We start from the raw sequence: 15,869 nt of genomic DNA on the forward strand, positions 1-15,869 counted from the left end.
TAATACTTTTTTCTAAATTTGTTAGCAACTTACTTTTTTCTGACCTAGTACAAATCTATATTAAATACTGGAATACAGGTATTAAAGATTTAAGATTTAGCAGACACCGTGTTTGTCTTAAGGCTCTGTCTTACCTAACAGTCATAGGAAACCATAAGGTGGTGTCCTAAACCTGTACATTTTGCATTGTGTGGAAACTTGATATGATTACCTTGTACTCTGCCCAAGGTAACAGGTTTTGGGAAGAAATAGATTAATTTTAGGTTAATATAGAAATTGTGTTTTCTCCATTCTGGACATTTGATACCTGTGTTGGTGGGATTTAAAAAAAAACAAATTATCATTTTAAAAGTTTTGGTCCATCATTTTAGTAAATAAATAATAGTATTATCAGTGTTTTTATTCATCTGTGTTTTAGTTCTTTATCATGATTTAGCTATGTAGCTAAACACACACACACACACACACACAAAACACACACTATAATGGCTAAACTTGAGTATGTAGTTAGTATATGCAGTAGTGCAGTGTTTCCCAGAGAGTGGTCATTCACTACACTAATTCCATTTTTTTTTGTTAACAGATATCAGTGTAAAAAGCTCCAAGGCCAAGTAAACTTGGAAAAGATTAAACTTGATTTTTGGCTATCAAGGTTTTTTTAGATGCTTATTAATTTGTGAATCTCTAAAAATACATATAAAATATGTAGTACTGCTCAAACTTAGGTTCATGGACGCTAGTATACTTTTGTGTTGCTGCTCTGTTATTAACATTAATCCTTGACCTTTGAAGTTTATTTGTATTTTAGACTATTTTAGTTAATGTTAAGATTTACTGTCTTGAGATGAAAAAGCTGAAATATTTATACCTGCAGAGATTTGTCAGTGCTACCTGCTAGACGTTTTCACTTGAATGTTTTATATCCACAGACTCAACATGTTCAGAATTGTGCTTATTTTGCCCCTAAAATTTATCTGTGCAATTACCAAAACCAAAAATCTGAGCCTTCATTCATTCCTTTCTTTCCTTCAGTATTCATATCCAATTAATTACCAAGTTTCATGCCTGCTACTTCCAAATGTATCTTTTTTTTTTTTTTTTCCAAAGCTGGAAACGGGGAGGCAGTCAGACAGACTCCCTCATGCGCCCGACCGGGATCCATTCGGCATGCCCACCAGGGGGGATGTTCGGCCCCTCTGGGGTGTTGCTCTGCTGCATTCAGAGCCATTCTAGTGCCTGAGGCAGAGGCCACAGAGCCATCCCCAGCGCGCCCGGGCCATCTTTGCTCCAATGGAGCTTCGGCTGCGGGAGGGGAAGAGAGAGAGAGGAAGGAGAGGGGGAGGGGTGGAGAAGCAGATGGGCGCTTCTCCTGTGTGCCCTGGCCGGGAATCGAACCCAGGACTCATGCACGCCAGGCCGACGCTCTACTGCTGAGCCAACCGGCCAGGGCCCCAAATGTATCTTAAATGTGTTTACTTTTCTTTCTTCATTGCCACTATTGTAGTTAGGCTACCTTCAGTAGCTGGGGTTACCATAGTAGACTACTAACTGGTATCCCAGCTTATTCTCTTCCTTCTACTCGATTCTTAAAACTCAAGCCAAAATAACATTGTGAACCCTGCTTTGATTACATCACTCTACTTCTCTGCATTAAATATTTAAGTTGATTTTCTGTAGCTCTTGATATAAAACTCAAAATTTTTCATTTGGTCCTTAAAGTTATTCATGATCTGGCTCTGCCTAGTTCTTCAGCCTCATCTCTCCATCTCATGTGGTCCAGCTGCACTGGATTTTATTCTGTCTTTGAAGTACTATGTTCCTTTCAGTTTTGGTTCCTTTGTTTGTGCTGTAAACCTCATCCCTTACCCTTACTTTGCTTGTTCTTTGTTCCTTCTTTGATTGATTGAACAAATATTATCTATAATTTGCTTACTACTATTATATGTGCTGGTGTAAAGTAGAGAATAAAACTGGGGCGGGGAAATCCTCATGAAACTTGGATTCCAGTAGTCCATTTATTGCAGATCTTAGTGTTCTGTGCAGATCTTTAATGTTATATTCTTTATTTTTTTGAGTCACTTTATTAATATAATTATATAATATAAACTTAATTACTTAATGTCTTTTTATCCCTCCAGGCTTTGAGTTGCATGAGGTTAAGGACTTATACATAAGAAGTTCTCATTAAATATTTGTGGAATGAAAAATGGTGTGCTCTTCATATAGAGTGATATGGTAGAATATAAGTTACTTTTTAACGTTGGTTGTATGATGTTAATGTATGTGATCAAAATAATGAATTTGAGACAACTACGTACTGAAGTCAACAGGGAAACAATTAGACACACTTATTTGAAAGTCACAAATGGGAAAATACGTTTATTGTGTATGTAGGTATTTTATGTCTATGCAATAAACTGACTTCTGAAGTAACACTTAACACTATTATTTGGAAATCAAGAATTGTTAGTCTTTTTGTGATAATGTCTGATGTCTTGAAAAGTAAGAATTTAGTTGAAAGACACATTTAATTTCAAAGCATGGCTTAAATTAATGTTATTTTGTCTTCCAGATTCATTAGCTACATAAATTTGCTTTCTTTTTAAATACTAAAAACCCTAACTGAAACTAAGAGATCCTTTTATAGGTCATTATTTGAATATGAGGTCGAATTGAATAGAAGTTTGACTCATCTGACAAAGTATAACAGTTGGCATGTCTTATTAGTGGTGATACTTGAACTATATGTCTAATTTCTTAGGCTGCAAAACGAGGGATTCTTTCATCTGGTCGGGGCAGAGGAATCCATTCAAGAGGTCGAAGTGCAGCGCATGGCCGAGGCAGGGGTCGAGGTCGCGGTCGGGGTCGAGGTCGAGGTGTGCCTGGACATGCTGTGGTGGATCACCGTCCCAGGGCATTGGAAATTTCTGCATTTACAGAAAGTGATAGAGAAGATCTTCTTCCTCATTTTGCGGTACTTTCTTATTGCCCAACAAAATAAATACTGATAATCACTGTTGGTGATAATGGATATATTAAAGGGGAAATTATGAAGATGACATGAGTAATTCAAACCCATTAATCTGAGAAAAGTTTGAATAATTTATAATCTTTTATTATTTAAAAAACAAGCTATAGGGGTTCTTTGCTTATTATCAGGAAGAAACATTACAATTCTTAACTTAATGGGCCTTCTGGTATTGTGAAATGAATGATGTAAAGCAGGGGTCCCCAAACTACTGCCCCTGAGGCCATTTATCCGGCCCCCGCCGCACTTCCAGAAGGGGCACCTCTTTCATTGGTGGTCAGTGAGAGGAGCATAGTTCCCATTGAAATACTGGTCAGTTTTTGATTTAAATTTACTTGTTCTTTATTTTAAATATTGTATTTGTTCCCGTTTTGGTTTTTTCACTTTAAAATAAGATATGTGCAGTGTGCATAGGGATTTGTTCATAGTTTTTTTATAGTCCGGCCCTCCAACGGTCTGAGGGACAGTGAACTGGCCCCTGTGTAAAAAGTTTGGGGACCCCTAATGTAAAAATTGTTTTAGAGAGGGAGGTTCTATAGTTTAGTTTTAATTGATACTTTTAAGGAAAAATTTAACACATTGCTTGGTTCATCCATATTTTTTAAATTAAGATGGAATTTTGTTAATATTGTATTCTTGATCTAGCCAACTTAGAAATGAAACTGCTACTGGTCCCAGTGGGTAAAAATTATAGCTTAAAATTTATAGAGCACTTATTTTTTGGGAGGTATTATTCTGAGTGCCTTAACTATGTTATGAATTACCTGACAACTCTATGAGGTAGGTGCCTTTATTGTGCTTATTTAGAGATGAGGAAAATTTTAAAGCATGAAGAGGTTAAGTAACTTAAATTTACACAGCTAGTAACTGACAGATTGTATGTGACTGATTCTAGAGTCTATTCTCTTTACTATGCTCTACAGAATTTTTCTGTATGGAGTGTGTATGTGTGTTTAATGTGATCATGTTTATAATTTTAACTTTGGGTAGGAGAGAGGAAAAGTATTAGTAATGACATACAAAGGACTAGAATTTTTTTTTATGATAAAAGTTGCTATTTGTAGAAAAATCCTCCCACACATGTAAAAAATAAAATCCAGAAAACCAAAAGAAGCATAATTTCTTAAGTTTAGCTTTTAAATGTCTTACAAGAGTTTGTGTGTGGTCTAGACTCTAGAGCCGTGTTTCCCAACCTTTTTTGTGCCATGCCCCACCTTAACCTTTCTAAAATTTTTATGTCCCCCCCTATGTAACATACATCATTTTTAACATTAAAAAATTGATTTGTTCACTTAATAAACATAAATGATAGGTTCTAGGAAGAAATCACTATGAAATTGTTAACAAAACAGTAAGTAAAATTTCAAAACATATAATGAAAAACAGAAATTTAAATTCCAAATAATTTTAATACAGATTTTTCTATATTAATTTATTATTTTAATTTAGTGTGATCCTTGCGCTTGATGCTTGCTGCACAGAGAGAGATTTTATATTAGGTTCCAATTTGGTTAGCTTTAGTCTCAAGTCTCCATGTTGTGTTATATCCAGCCGATTTCTTTTTTTTACCAGTAAATCATTTACAGCACTAAATCCACATTCAGCAAAAATGAAGATGGAAACGGTAGCAATAGTTTTCTTGCACATTTGGTTGAATTTGGGTATTTGATTTCTGTTTCCTCACAAAGCCATGCCATCGCTCCTTTGATATTAAATAAAGCTTTAACTGACTCATCATTTTGCAATTCTGCGAGTTCTTCTTGATACTGCATATTTGATATATCAGACAAATCCACTAACATTGGCTGCATCATCCATGTTGGGAAATCAATTTGTTTTAAATCAGAAAATCTTTCCTTTAAATCAGCCGATAAAATATTCAAATGATTGACAATAACAAGTAAAGCGGTATCAGTTACTTCACATTTTTGGAGCCAATGAAACTGTTTAAAGTTTTTGTTGTTAATATGTTTCTGACAGAACTCAATATTGGTAATGAAACCAAATATCTTTGCTTTTGCATCAACAAGAGTTTTATTTGTTCCTTGAAGTTGCTTATTTAATATATTTAGTTTTTCAAAGATATCTGCTAAATAACTCACAAATGCTTTACCATCTATTGTAAACAGATACTTCATTTCAGGTTTGTCACTTAAAAAATCACTAAGAGTATCAAACAGTTCCATAAATCTTTTCAAACAGTTTCCTTTAGATAGCCATCTTACTTCAGTATGAAGTAAAAGTCTCACATGGTCTTCACAAAATAGCTTGAAAAGATGCTCACATTTGGCACTAGCTTTAATAGCATTAACACACTTTATTACTGTATGTAATACTTCATTCAGAACAGGTGAGATGTTTTTAGCTACCAAGTTTTTCCTATGAATAACACAATGCACAAGAATCATTTCTGGATTCGCATCTTTCATCAATTTTAAGCAGCCATTTTTCTTGCCCATCATATTGGGAGCACCATCTGCAGCACAAGATGTTATATTTTTCATTGGTATATCATTGAAATCTAAGTAGTTTTTTAGCTCACTATATATATCTTTGGAGGTAGTGGTGCTTTCTAATCTTTTACAGAACAACATTTCTTCAGCAAAATGTCCTTTATCAATATATCTTACATAAGTTATCAATACTGCCTCACTGTCTCTCAAAGTTGATTCATCCATTTGCAAGGAGAATTTTCTTGTTTTCAGCTTTTCAATAAGTTGTTTTTCAATATCCTCACTCATTTTGTCTATTCTTCTGCTAACAGTATTGTCACTGAGTGGCATAGCTTTTACATCTTTGTCATCTTTTTCAAGAACCGTTTTAAGAAATGCTGATATTGACGGTTTTATTAAATTCTCTCCTATAGTGTGATTTTCTCCAGTTTTAGCGATGAATAAAGAAATTTGATAACTAGCCTCAAGAACACGATTATTAGTTGAAGTATGAGCAGTAAATAGAGACTTTAATGTGACATAGGGTAATCGTATACTAAAAATTCATATTTATTTAAATGTATATAACACATTTACTACACTACCACCGCAAATCAAAAGGTATCTATATTTTTTCCACTTGACAAAATTTTCTGGAAAGTTATGCTTCTAAAATTAAAATTGTCGTGCATGCACTATTATAGCCCCAATAATATTTATAAAATTTTCGTGCTTTCTAGCCCCGATGCAAGAAGTACTTAATAAAGAGTTTAATATTGATAAAAATAAAATCAAATACTTACCAATTATATCTATACAATATATATGTATATTTATTAAATCAATGAGCTTTTACAACAGTTTTGACTGACACTTATTTCAAATTAACACCAACTGAATGATGTGAAACACTACAGAAGTTGCGATGGGCCAATTAGGTGAGAATAACTGCGTTGTTGAGCGAGTTTCTAAAACCTCCGGGGTTCCCCGTGGCAGACGGCACGCTCCTCAGTGAACCCAGGATGAAGTTTACTTGACGATGCCAATCATCCAGTTGATATTTTGGTCTCGTCAAACGAAATTATACTTAATAATTATTTACCGCAATTATTTAAGAATTGCCTTTTTTGTTAAATTTGGCACCAATATCTAGCATTGCATTTAAATGGCCCGGGGCGAAAGAGTTAAAGTCATGTCGAGTCCATTTTCAAATTGCCCCCCTTAACTATCGAAATGCCCCCCTGTGGGGCGTGGGCCCCACGTTGGGAAACACCGCTCTAGAATATCTGTAGTAAGAGTGAACAGCCAGGTAGTTAGTGTCAAACTTTTGAATCAAAAGACCTAGACTCTTATCTGGTAATTAACTTAATTACTTTGGTGAAATTACTTAAAATTCTCTTACTCTTTTTCACTTTCTTCTTAAATTGGGAATAAAACAAAAAAAACTCAGAATATTCTAAGTATTAAATACTTTAGAAAGAATTTAGCATATTCTATGATCAAAATAATGAGTATAAAGGGAACGACAATACAGAAGTATAGTCTTTGATCATTGTTTCCTTTATTTAAAGAATAGTTTAATCAAGTATAAGTTTCCTTAATTCTTAAAAGTGTAGACTTGTAAGTTGTATTTAGAAGATAGGATCACCACTTTATCTTATAATATCAAACACAAAAATGAATTACTCATCTTTTTTTATTAATCACCATGAATTATGTATTCTGGGTTATATTTGTTGGTATTTTAATATTTTAAAAAACCATTAGCATTTTGGATATTTCAAAATATTTATTTGGAGGAAATACTTGTTTTTAATTTAAAGCAATATGGTGAAATTGAAGATTGTCAGATTGATGACTCTTCACTTCACGCAATAATTACATTCAAGACAAGAGCAGAAGCTGAAGCGGTAAGTATTATAAATCTAATTCGAGATTCAGACTTAAATGTTTTATAAATATGGCTTTTAAGTCTTCGTATAAATGAATTTTTTTAACTTAATAAGTAAGTATCCTTTGATAATAGGTGGAACATATGAAGTAGAATTCATGGCTACAAAGAATGTCCTAAAATAGTTAAGACTATATATAACATGACAAAATTAGAATACATAGTCACCAATTTGAATGTCAAGTTGTATTGTCTTGAGATATCAAGAATTCTGCTTCCTTTCTCTCTCACAGGAGATAGGGCCATCCTACTTTTCCTTACACTGTTCTCAGATGGCGCAGAATAAGGCTTTTGGCAGACTGGGTGGTGAGTGATAAGGTAGTTGAGATATAATCCTCATGGCTGCCCTTAACTTTCCTTATCCTTCATCTTTTGCTTCCTAGTCCCAGTTGGCTGAACCCTAAAGAAGTGTCCCTAGCTCAGCATATGCCCATCTACGTCTCTACAACTCTTTGTCCAAGATAATGATATATAAAGCTCTAGCTGTTAGTGTAGTTGTCTTAAACTATCTTGAATTGCCTTTTCAAAAATGACCAGAAGTATATGCAACCTTGTTTTTCTTCTGAGTTTAAAAGATTAAAAAGGGAAAATAGGTATGAAGTATGTGGGATTTATAGATACTTTTTAACATTTGTGTGTTCTTTGTTTAGGGCACACATCTATTTCTATTGTAGAGCAATAGATGCACCGTTTTGTCACTGGAAAATGCATTAAATGTTCAAAACAGTTAACCTAATGTGAATGAGAGAGTTGGTTGGTTTTCAGAAGTTTTAAGTTGATTGGTCTAAATAAGTTTTGAAAAACCTTCTAAAAATTGATTTACTCTTTCTATAGTAAATACTCCCTGCCAACACCAATGGTTTATTGCTGTGGCTTACCTGTGAGGAGTTGCTTCAGGGACATTGTAACCAATAAAAGACTGTGGGTCTGATCGGTGATGAAAAGTGTTTAGCTGAGCCCTGGAATAATCTAGTTTTTAGGTTATTACGGTAGCTAGTGGATAGTTTTAAACATTAGAAATTCCTTATCCTAGAGTTCTGTTTTTGTAAATAGAGTGTTGAGTAGTCTTTTTTTTAACAGCCTTTTGTAAAGTAAAAATGTATAATTTACAATTGTGATGAGAGTTTAAAACTTGCTTATAAACTTATATGTATATTTACTTTTTGGAAAACAATGTCCAGAAGTAGCTTTGACCTCATCTTTCAACTTGGTAATATTTTTTGTCAAAACCTCTAAAGTTTTCATTATTTCTGCTTTATCTTCAGACTTCATTGCTTTGTTTTTCTCTAGTTTTGAAATCAACATGTCAGATTTTTTAAGAGAAAAATATAAGATACTTATCCCTACTATTCTTAACAAAACAGCAAAATAAATATAAAAATAATAATCTACCACTTTTACTTTATGTATTCATAATAAGGATTACAACCACTAAAATAAAATATTGGAAATTCAAGCCTTAATCTTTGTTTACTTTATGAAGAACTATAGTATTACTATTTGGGTCTTTCTCTCCCTCTTTTTTTAATTTTTTTAGGTTTGCGGTACTTTCTTACTGCCCAACAAAATAAATATTGATAATCATTGTTGGTGATAATGGATATGTTAAAGGGGAAATTTTGAAGATGACATGAGTAATTTAAACCCATATGAGAAAAGTTTGATTATTTTATAGTAATCTTATAAATTTAAAAAAATAAGCTATAGGGGTCTTTATTTATTATGCAGAAGAAACGTTACAATTCTTAACTTGGTGGACCTTCCAGTATTGTGAAATGAATGATGTATTGTTTTAGAGAGGAAATATTTGTCATATTGAAAAGATAGATCTTTGATCAAGTTTTCCCTTACAGATATTGTTGAATACAAGTTAAGACTCTAAGATTCATATAAAAAGATAGCTTCAGTGATAAATTTCATTGTGATGTTAGGTAACTGAGTTCTGTTTATTTTTTAGGAAGTAGTCACATTATGAAACAATGTTAGTTATTGTTTAGTTAAAAAAAATTGTTTTGGTTTTAATGGTTAAAATACTGTTTTACCAAGTTTGTAGATTTAGTAACAACTTAAAAAATGTGTGTACTACTTTCTTTTGCTTTCTTATGTGTCTGAGGTGGGGGGGGGAACCTCTTGCCTTTTAAATAATTTTTGCCCTTGCTGAGACCTGTCAACATCTACCTTCTTTTTTTCACCTCAGGTAAATATATATTTTTCCAAATGAATAGCAAACAATTAAAAAGTCCCGGGATTAATGAATAAGAAAGACTTTAAACTGAGCAAGTGACAAAATAACTTAGGTTAAATTAGATCTAGTAAGAGTTGCCTTTTCAGGTTAACCATTTTACTTAGATTTATTTGAATTTACCAAACGGACTAAAAGGAAGAACTACCATTGCTATGATAAGCATTTGGAATTAAGTTATCATAATTGTTACACTATAATTTCCTTACACCATAAGATTTCTTTAAATTTTATAACATCCTGTTTTAGAAGAGAATAGAAAATTAAGTTGATCATATACAGGGAGAGTATAGGCTAACGCAGTGGTTTTTAAACTTAAGGATTTCAGGAAACATTAGAAATTTAATAAGTTTGACATAGGGATGCTAGTTTTTAATTTTGTCAAGAAAGAATGCTTAAAATGCACAAAAAAGATTGCATTTATCATCACCATCATTATGTAAAATAAAGGAAATTTTAACACCCCAAAAGATAAATAAAATTAAGATAAAGGATAAACCTTTTCAAGAAACTTGTCAATCTTTGCTAGTGTTTATATACAAATATTTCATTTTTCTTATTTTCTGAACCACTGTTGTGGATGAATGATGAATATCACTTTATTTTCCATAATCAATGGATACATAGTATTTCAAAGTGAAAGTATAGGATAAGGTAGTTGAGACATTAAAAAAACTGAAAAGTAAGAAATTTTCCCTAGAAAACAGATCAAAATATTTTAAGGTATAATAATATAAACAACATTTTCAGCTTTAGGTTAAGATGGTTGTGGATTGATTCTGGTTAGTTAGAAGATGGTTCCTACTGCTTTGTTTTCTACTTTCTTATGTACTAAAGTTGAGTAAGTACTCAAAGAGGACAGAAAAAAGAAGTCTCTTCCCATGACTGGTTAGAATATTTTTTCTACTCAGAATTGTTCCTATACCTTTGTAAGATACAAGGAGCCAATTTTAGAAAAGGAACACTTAACGTTTCTATTTTATAAGAATCAGTCCCAGACACAAGGAGCTGTATTGTGTATTATATTAGCTTTTTATATCAAAAGGAAAGAGTTTTTCTACTTGTGAAATTTGGACACCCATGCCTCAACTCCCAGGAGTTGTGAGGATTCACTAATTCACAACTTATAAGGTACCTATAACAATGCCTAGGACATTGTAAACTCTATTTTTTTTTTTTTTTTTTGGTATTTTTTTGAAGTGAGAAGCAGAGAGAGGCAGACTCCCATATATGCCCGACTGGGATCCACCCAGCATACCTACTAGGGGGTGATGCTTTGCCCATCTGGGGCGTTGTTCCATTCCAACTGGAGCCATTCTAGCGCCTGAGGCGGAAGCCACAGAGCCATTCTCAGTGCCCGGGCCAACTTTGCTCCAGTGGAGCCTTGGCTGCGGGAGGGGAAGAGAGAAAGAGAGAGAGAAAGGAGAGGAGGAAGGGTGGAGAAGCAGATGGGCGTTTCTTCTGTGTGCTCTGGCTGGGAATCGAACCCGGGACTTCCACATGCCGAGCCAATGCTCTACTTCTGAGCCAGCTGGCCAGGGCTAGTAAACTCTCTTAATGTTAGCTGTTGTTATTGTGGGGTTTTAATTTGTTTTGTTTTGTTTTTCAGAACGAGAAATGATTAGGGACTGATTAGAGATAAGAAAGAGTAATTGATTTCAAAACTCTTTATTTTTTAGACCTGAAGTTGAGAAATACAAAATTTTGTTCGTAGAGGATAGTGCAACAGTAACAGCTAGTAACTAAAGGGACTGACTGAATAAATAGTAAATTAATGGCAAGAACAATATTTTTGTAAATGAATTCAAGAGTAGTCAAATCATGTAAATAATAGAGTATTTTTATTTATTTATTTATTTTTAAACTTTATTATAGGGCACTACTGTTACTACAACCAGTTCTGGTTTGTTTGTTTTTTTGTGTGTGTGTGTGTTTTTACAGAGACAGGGATAGATAGGGATGGACAGACAGGAATGGAGAGAGACGAGAAGCATCAATTATTAGTTTTTCGTTGCTACACCTTAATTGTCCATTGATTGCTTTCTCATATGTGCCTGGACTGTGGGGCTACAGCAGACTGAGTACCCCTTGCTCGAGCCAGCGACCTTGGGTCCAAGCTGGTGAGCTTTGCTCAAACCAGATGAGCCTGCGCTCAAGCTGGTGACCTCAGGGTCTCAAACCTGGATCATCCGCATCCCAGTCTGACACTCTATCCACTGCGCCACCGCCTGGTCAGGAAATAGTAGAGTCTTATGTGTATGTTTTTACTGACTTATTAAAGTACAGCTGTATGATGAGCTCTGTGCTACCACAATTAGTTAAGTCAAATTCTAAAGCCTGCTGGAAAGTAGCCAGGCAGCTTGAACTCAAGAGTTAAAGTAATGGAAAGTAGTCTTTTCCTTAAGTTCTAAAAATTAGAGATTACTTTTTTTTTTAATTTATGGTTTTTAATGTAACTCCTGCCTAAACGTTGTATACTTTGGTTATTACAAACATTAATAAATTTGGTTTTAGCCTTCTTTTATAGATTAGTTTTAATCATTATAGTTACTAAAACTGTAAGGTACCCTAGGATAGGATTGCAGCTTTAACTCTTCTGACCTTAGGTCAGTTTTCCCACATTGTTTTACAGAACACTGGTTCTACAAGAGCTCAGATAAGTTTGTGAAAAGCTCCATTTTCTATATTTCATTTCGATTCACAATCTAAGTGACTTGAAAAGGCAGAAGATGAACACTTCTATTAATATTTAATTTTGATTAACCCAATTTTTTCTAAGTATAAATTATTTCCAGAACCATTTTTCATAAAGGTACTGACCTACCTCATAACTACTTTTATGCATTCTTCTTCCTCCATTGTTTATCAAATCTTCAGCTTTTTTTTCTTTCTGTTGTGACTATGCCTGCTTTCCTTAGTTCCTGATTTGCCTCAAAGTTTGAGTGACGGTTTGCAATAATATATAGGCAGAGGGCTAGAGCAAGCCTATTGTTGCCTCAACAGTGAACTACTTGGAGACCAAATGACATGCATTGAGGGGAAGCAACAGCCCCGTTCTGCACAATGAAGGGCTGAAATCCCGTCCCCAGCCTTACTCATTTATTAGCCAGTACAAATAATCCAAGGAAGCAGACAGCAGAAGGTTTCAGGGGTGCAGTAAAGAACAAGAAACATACCAACTTCTAATATCTGTTCTGAGAACCTAAACATATTTAGTGTTGCTGAGTCTTGTTGCTGTGCCGTTTCCAGCACATACTGTTTCCAGTACGGGTCAGAGAGGCCCCTGGACTCTTGTCCACTCAGTGCTTTCGCCCCAGGACGCCTCACTGTCTCTGATTGTTTACCCTAACTGTGTGTATTTTCATAGCATATTCCTATAGCCTATTAATAAAATGTTTCAGCTTTTAAACAGAGTTTCTCTTTACATATCATAGCATAGAAATTAGAGGGAATTGTGACATAAACCCCCCAATACTCATCTTAGACTTTCATCAATTACCCACTTATAGCCCATCTTTTAGCTCATCTTATTTTGTCTTTATCTCACCCACAACAACTCACTCTCTCCTTATTTTGGAGCCATTCTCAGTGATTATATAATTTCATTGGTGAACATTTCAATGTGTGGGTCTTAATGTTAGAGTCTTAAAAAGAAAAAAACACAATACTATTATCTTATTAACTATGATTGCTATGTCTTGGGTATTATCAAATGCCCAGTCAAGTTTATATTTCCTGAACTTTCTTAAAATTATTTTTACTCATTTTGCTTACGGATGCAGAATAAGGTTCATATTTTGAGATAGCTTGATTGGTATTACATAGTCATGAACTCAATAGATTGAAATATTTAATGGATATTGATCCATTGTTTTCAATTATATATGTATTGTCACATTTTTGGTTAGTGGCTAGTATACAAACTTGTTACTGGGTCCTTTGGACAGGACCCTAATGAGTTATGATAATATCTTTGCTTTCTGGTATGAAAAGGTATATTGGGTTCATCTTACTCATTTTCTCTTCCAGACCTGTAAATTAGACATTTCTCTAAGGAGCTTTGATTCTTTTTACTGAGCAAAGGTGTTTTGAGACCACTGTACAGCTAGTGCTCGACTTATGACCACGATTGGTTCCGACAGACTGGTCATAACACGATTTGGTTGTAAGTTGAGTAGGCTACATATACAGTACTGTGAAATGATGTTATAAAAATCTTTAAGTCATATTTTATCATGATTTTCATTCATTATTGTTACATATCATAATTTTCTTTGTTCATTTTTATGCCATTTGTATCATCTCTACACCATTTTGTTTCTTATTTTTACATTCGTCAGGTTTAAGTAAAACACTGTATTACCAGTACAACTGGTTTAATATTTGCAAAGACAATTTCCTTTTGGTAGACATTGTGGGAGGGGTTTGAAAAAAATTTCCAAGACATAAAACACAAATTGCTGTACCGAGTCTGGGATAACAGTTGAAATGGTGCACGTGGAGATGGTAGTGCTGCCAGAAGCTGGTCCGCACTGTCGTACGCCCAGCTGGGCAACACTTGCGCTGCCAGACACGGAGCAGTCGTGGCTAGCCATTGTGGTCATAAAGTTGAATGGTCGTAAGTTGCATAGGTTGTAAGTCGATCAATATTTGTATGTGTGCTGGGTTGCTCATTACTACTGAGTGTATTACAGTCACTAATCCTTTTCATTGATCAGAGCTGGGAGTAAGAAAAATATACATGTATATATATGTATACACACATGCATGCATAAAGAAAAATTCAAAGCTACTAATATTTTCCATTTAATTCTGAACTATAGGGGTGTTATATATATAGACACAGATATGCACACTAAAAGAGGTAGGGAGAAAGAAAGAATAAGAGCTCATACTAACATTTTCAAGTTAATTTTGGTTTATATGGTTTTTATTTAATGTCAGGTCTTCACATCTCTATTACCTTCTTTCATGCTGAAAACTCCTCAGCATTTTACTGATACCAATATAATTAGTTATGTGCTTTATATATGTCTGAAAATAAAGTATCACATTTACCACAAATAATATAATTGCTGGGAAGAAAAGCTTAACATTTGAGTTCTTTTCCTTATGGTGTATTAATTAGGTGTATACTGCATATATGTATTGCAAAGTCAGTATTAGTAGCCATTGAGACAATTTAAAGGAATGTAAAATTTTTAAATTAAGGAAATTTTAGATAATGATTATCTAGTTTTTCTGATCTGTGGTTGTAGTTGTCCTTATTTGGCAATAAGAAAATCCCCATTTACCTAGATAAGGAATTGTAACTTTTTTTTTAAGTTCCTTTGCAGTTTCAAAATATACTTCAGAAAAATAGGGATGGCACAGCTATACAAAAATTACTGAATTTGGCAGCATAAATTAATTTATTGATAATGTTCATTGTGTTAAAAGTTGCTGGCTTACACATCGAAGTGTTTTACTACTTTAAATAATAGCATTAAATTTTACTTTAAAATTAATTAGTTTATCTTTTAGATAGACAGTACATGTTTATGATATAAGAACTCCAAAGGTTGTGAAGTAAGAAGTAAATCATCTTCTCACCTTATTCTTAGTTCTCTCCCGGCCCAGAAATTACAAATATTTTTTCATGGGTTTGTTTGTTTATATTTTCATACTGAATCCGTAATCTGTGAGAATACATCAATAACTTTTTCCTCACATACAGTCTACCCTCAGATTATTGCATATCAAGAGTTGCCATATTTTTTCAGTATTCATAGGTATTTCATTATATGGATGTACCAAATGTTATCAGTCATATTGATGGACTTTACCTTGTTTTTATCCTTTTACTATATAGCGGTGAATACTGTTGCATATTTATCTGTACATATGTGAATATAACTGTAGGATATATTCTTGATGCATTTCTGCTGGGTGAAAGGATATGTGTATTTAAATTTTTGATGAATAGTTCTGAAATTGCCCTTCATATGAGGTTGGTTTTGTAAACATTAATATTTTTTAATTTACTTAATAAAAATCACCCAAGATGTTTAAGAGTGCCTTTTCCCCACAGTCTTATTTGCCATAGTATGTATCATACATAATGGTTTTCACCAACTTTATTTTTCTGTTGAATTTATTGGGGTGGCAGTAAATAAAGTCATACATGTTGCAGGTGTACAATTCTGTCATATAGTATTTGTATATTGTTTTATGTGT

General features: G+C 33.7%; 1 protein-coding gene across 13 annotated transcripts in view; it reads left to right on the plus strand.

Moving 5' to 3' along the window:
* The window catches only part of RBM26 (RNA binding motif protein 26), a 108,990-nt gene that overhangs the window by 74,200 nt on the left and 18,921 nt on the right, over positions 1-15,869 (plus strand). For all 13 annotated transcript variants that reach the window (XM_066380706.1, XM_066380697.1, XM_066380698.1 and 10 more), the window contains 2 exons: positions 2,762-2,974; positions 7,284-7,370. In XM_066380706.1, the coding sequence (XP_066236803.1) occupies positions 2,762-2,974; positions 7,284-7,370 (300 nt within the window). The remainder of the gene's footprint in view (positions 1-2,761; positions 2,975-7,283; positions 7,371-15,869) is intronic.

This window comes from Saccopteryx leptura, chromosome 4 (genome assembly GCF_036850995.1).
Source record: "Saccopteryx leptura isolate mSacLep1 chromosome 4, mSacLep1_pri_phased_curated, whole genome shotgun sequence".
In the NCBI taxonomy this organism is placed as follows: Eukaryota; Metazoa; Chordata; class Mammalia; order Chiroptera; family Emballonuridae; genus Saccopteryx; species Saccopteryx leptura.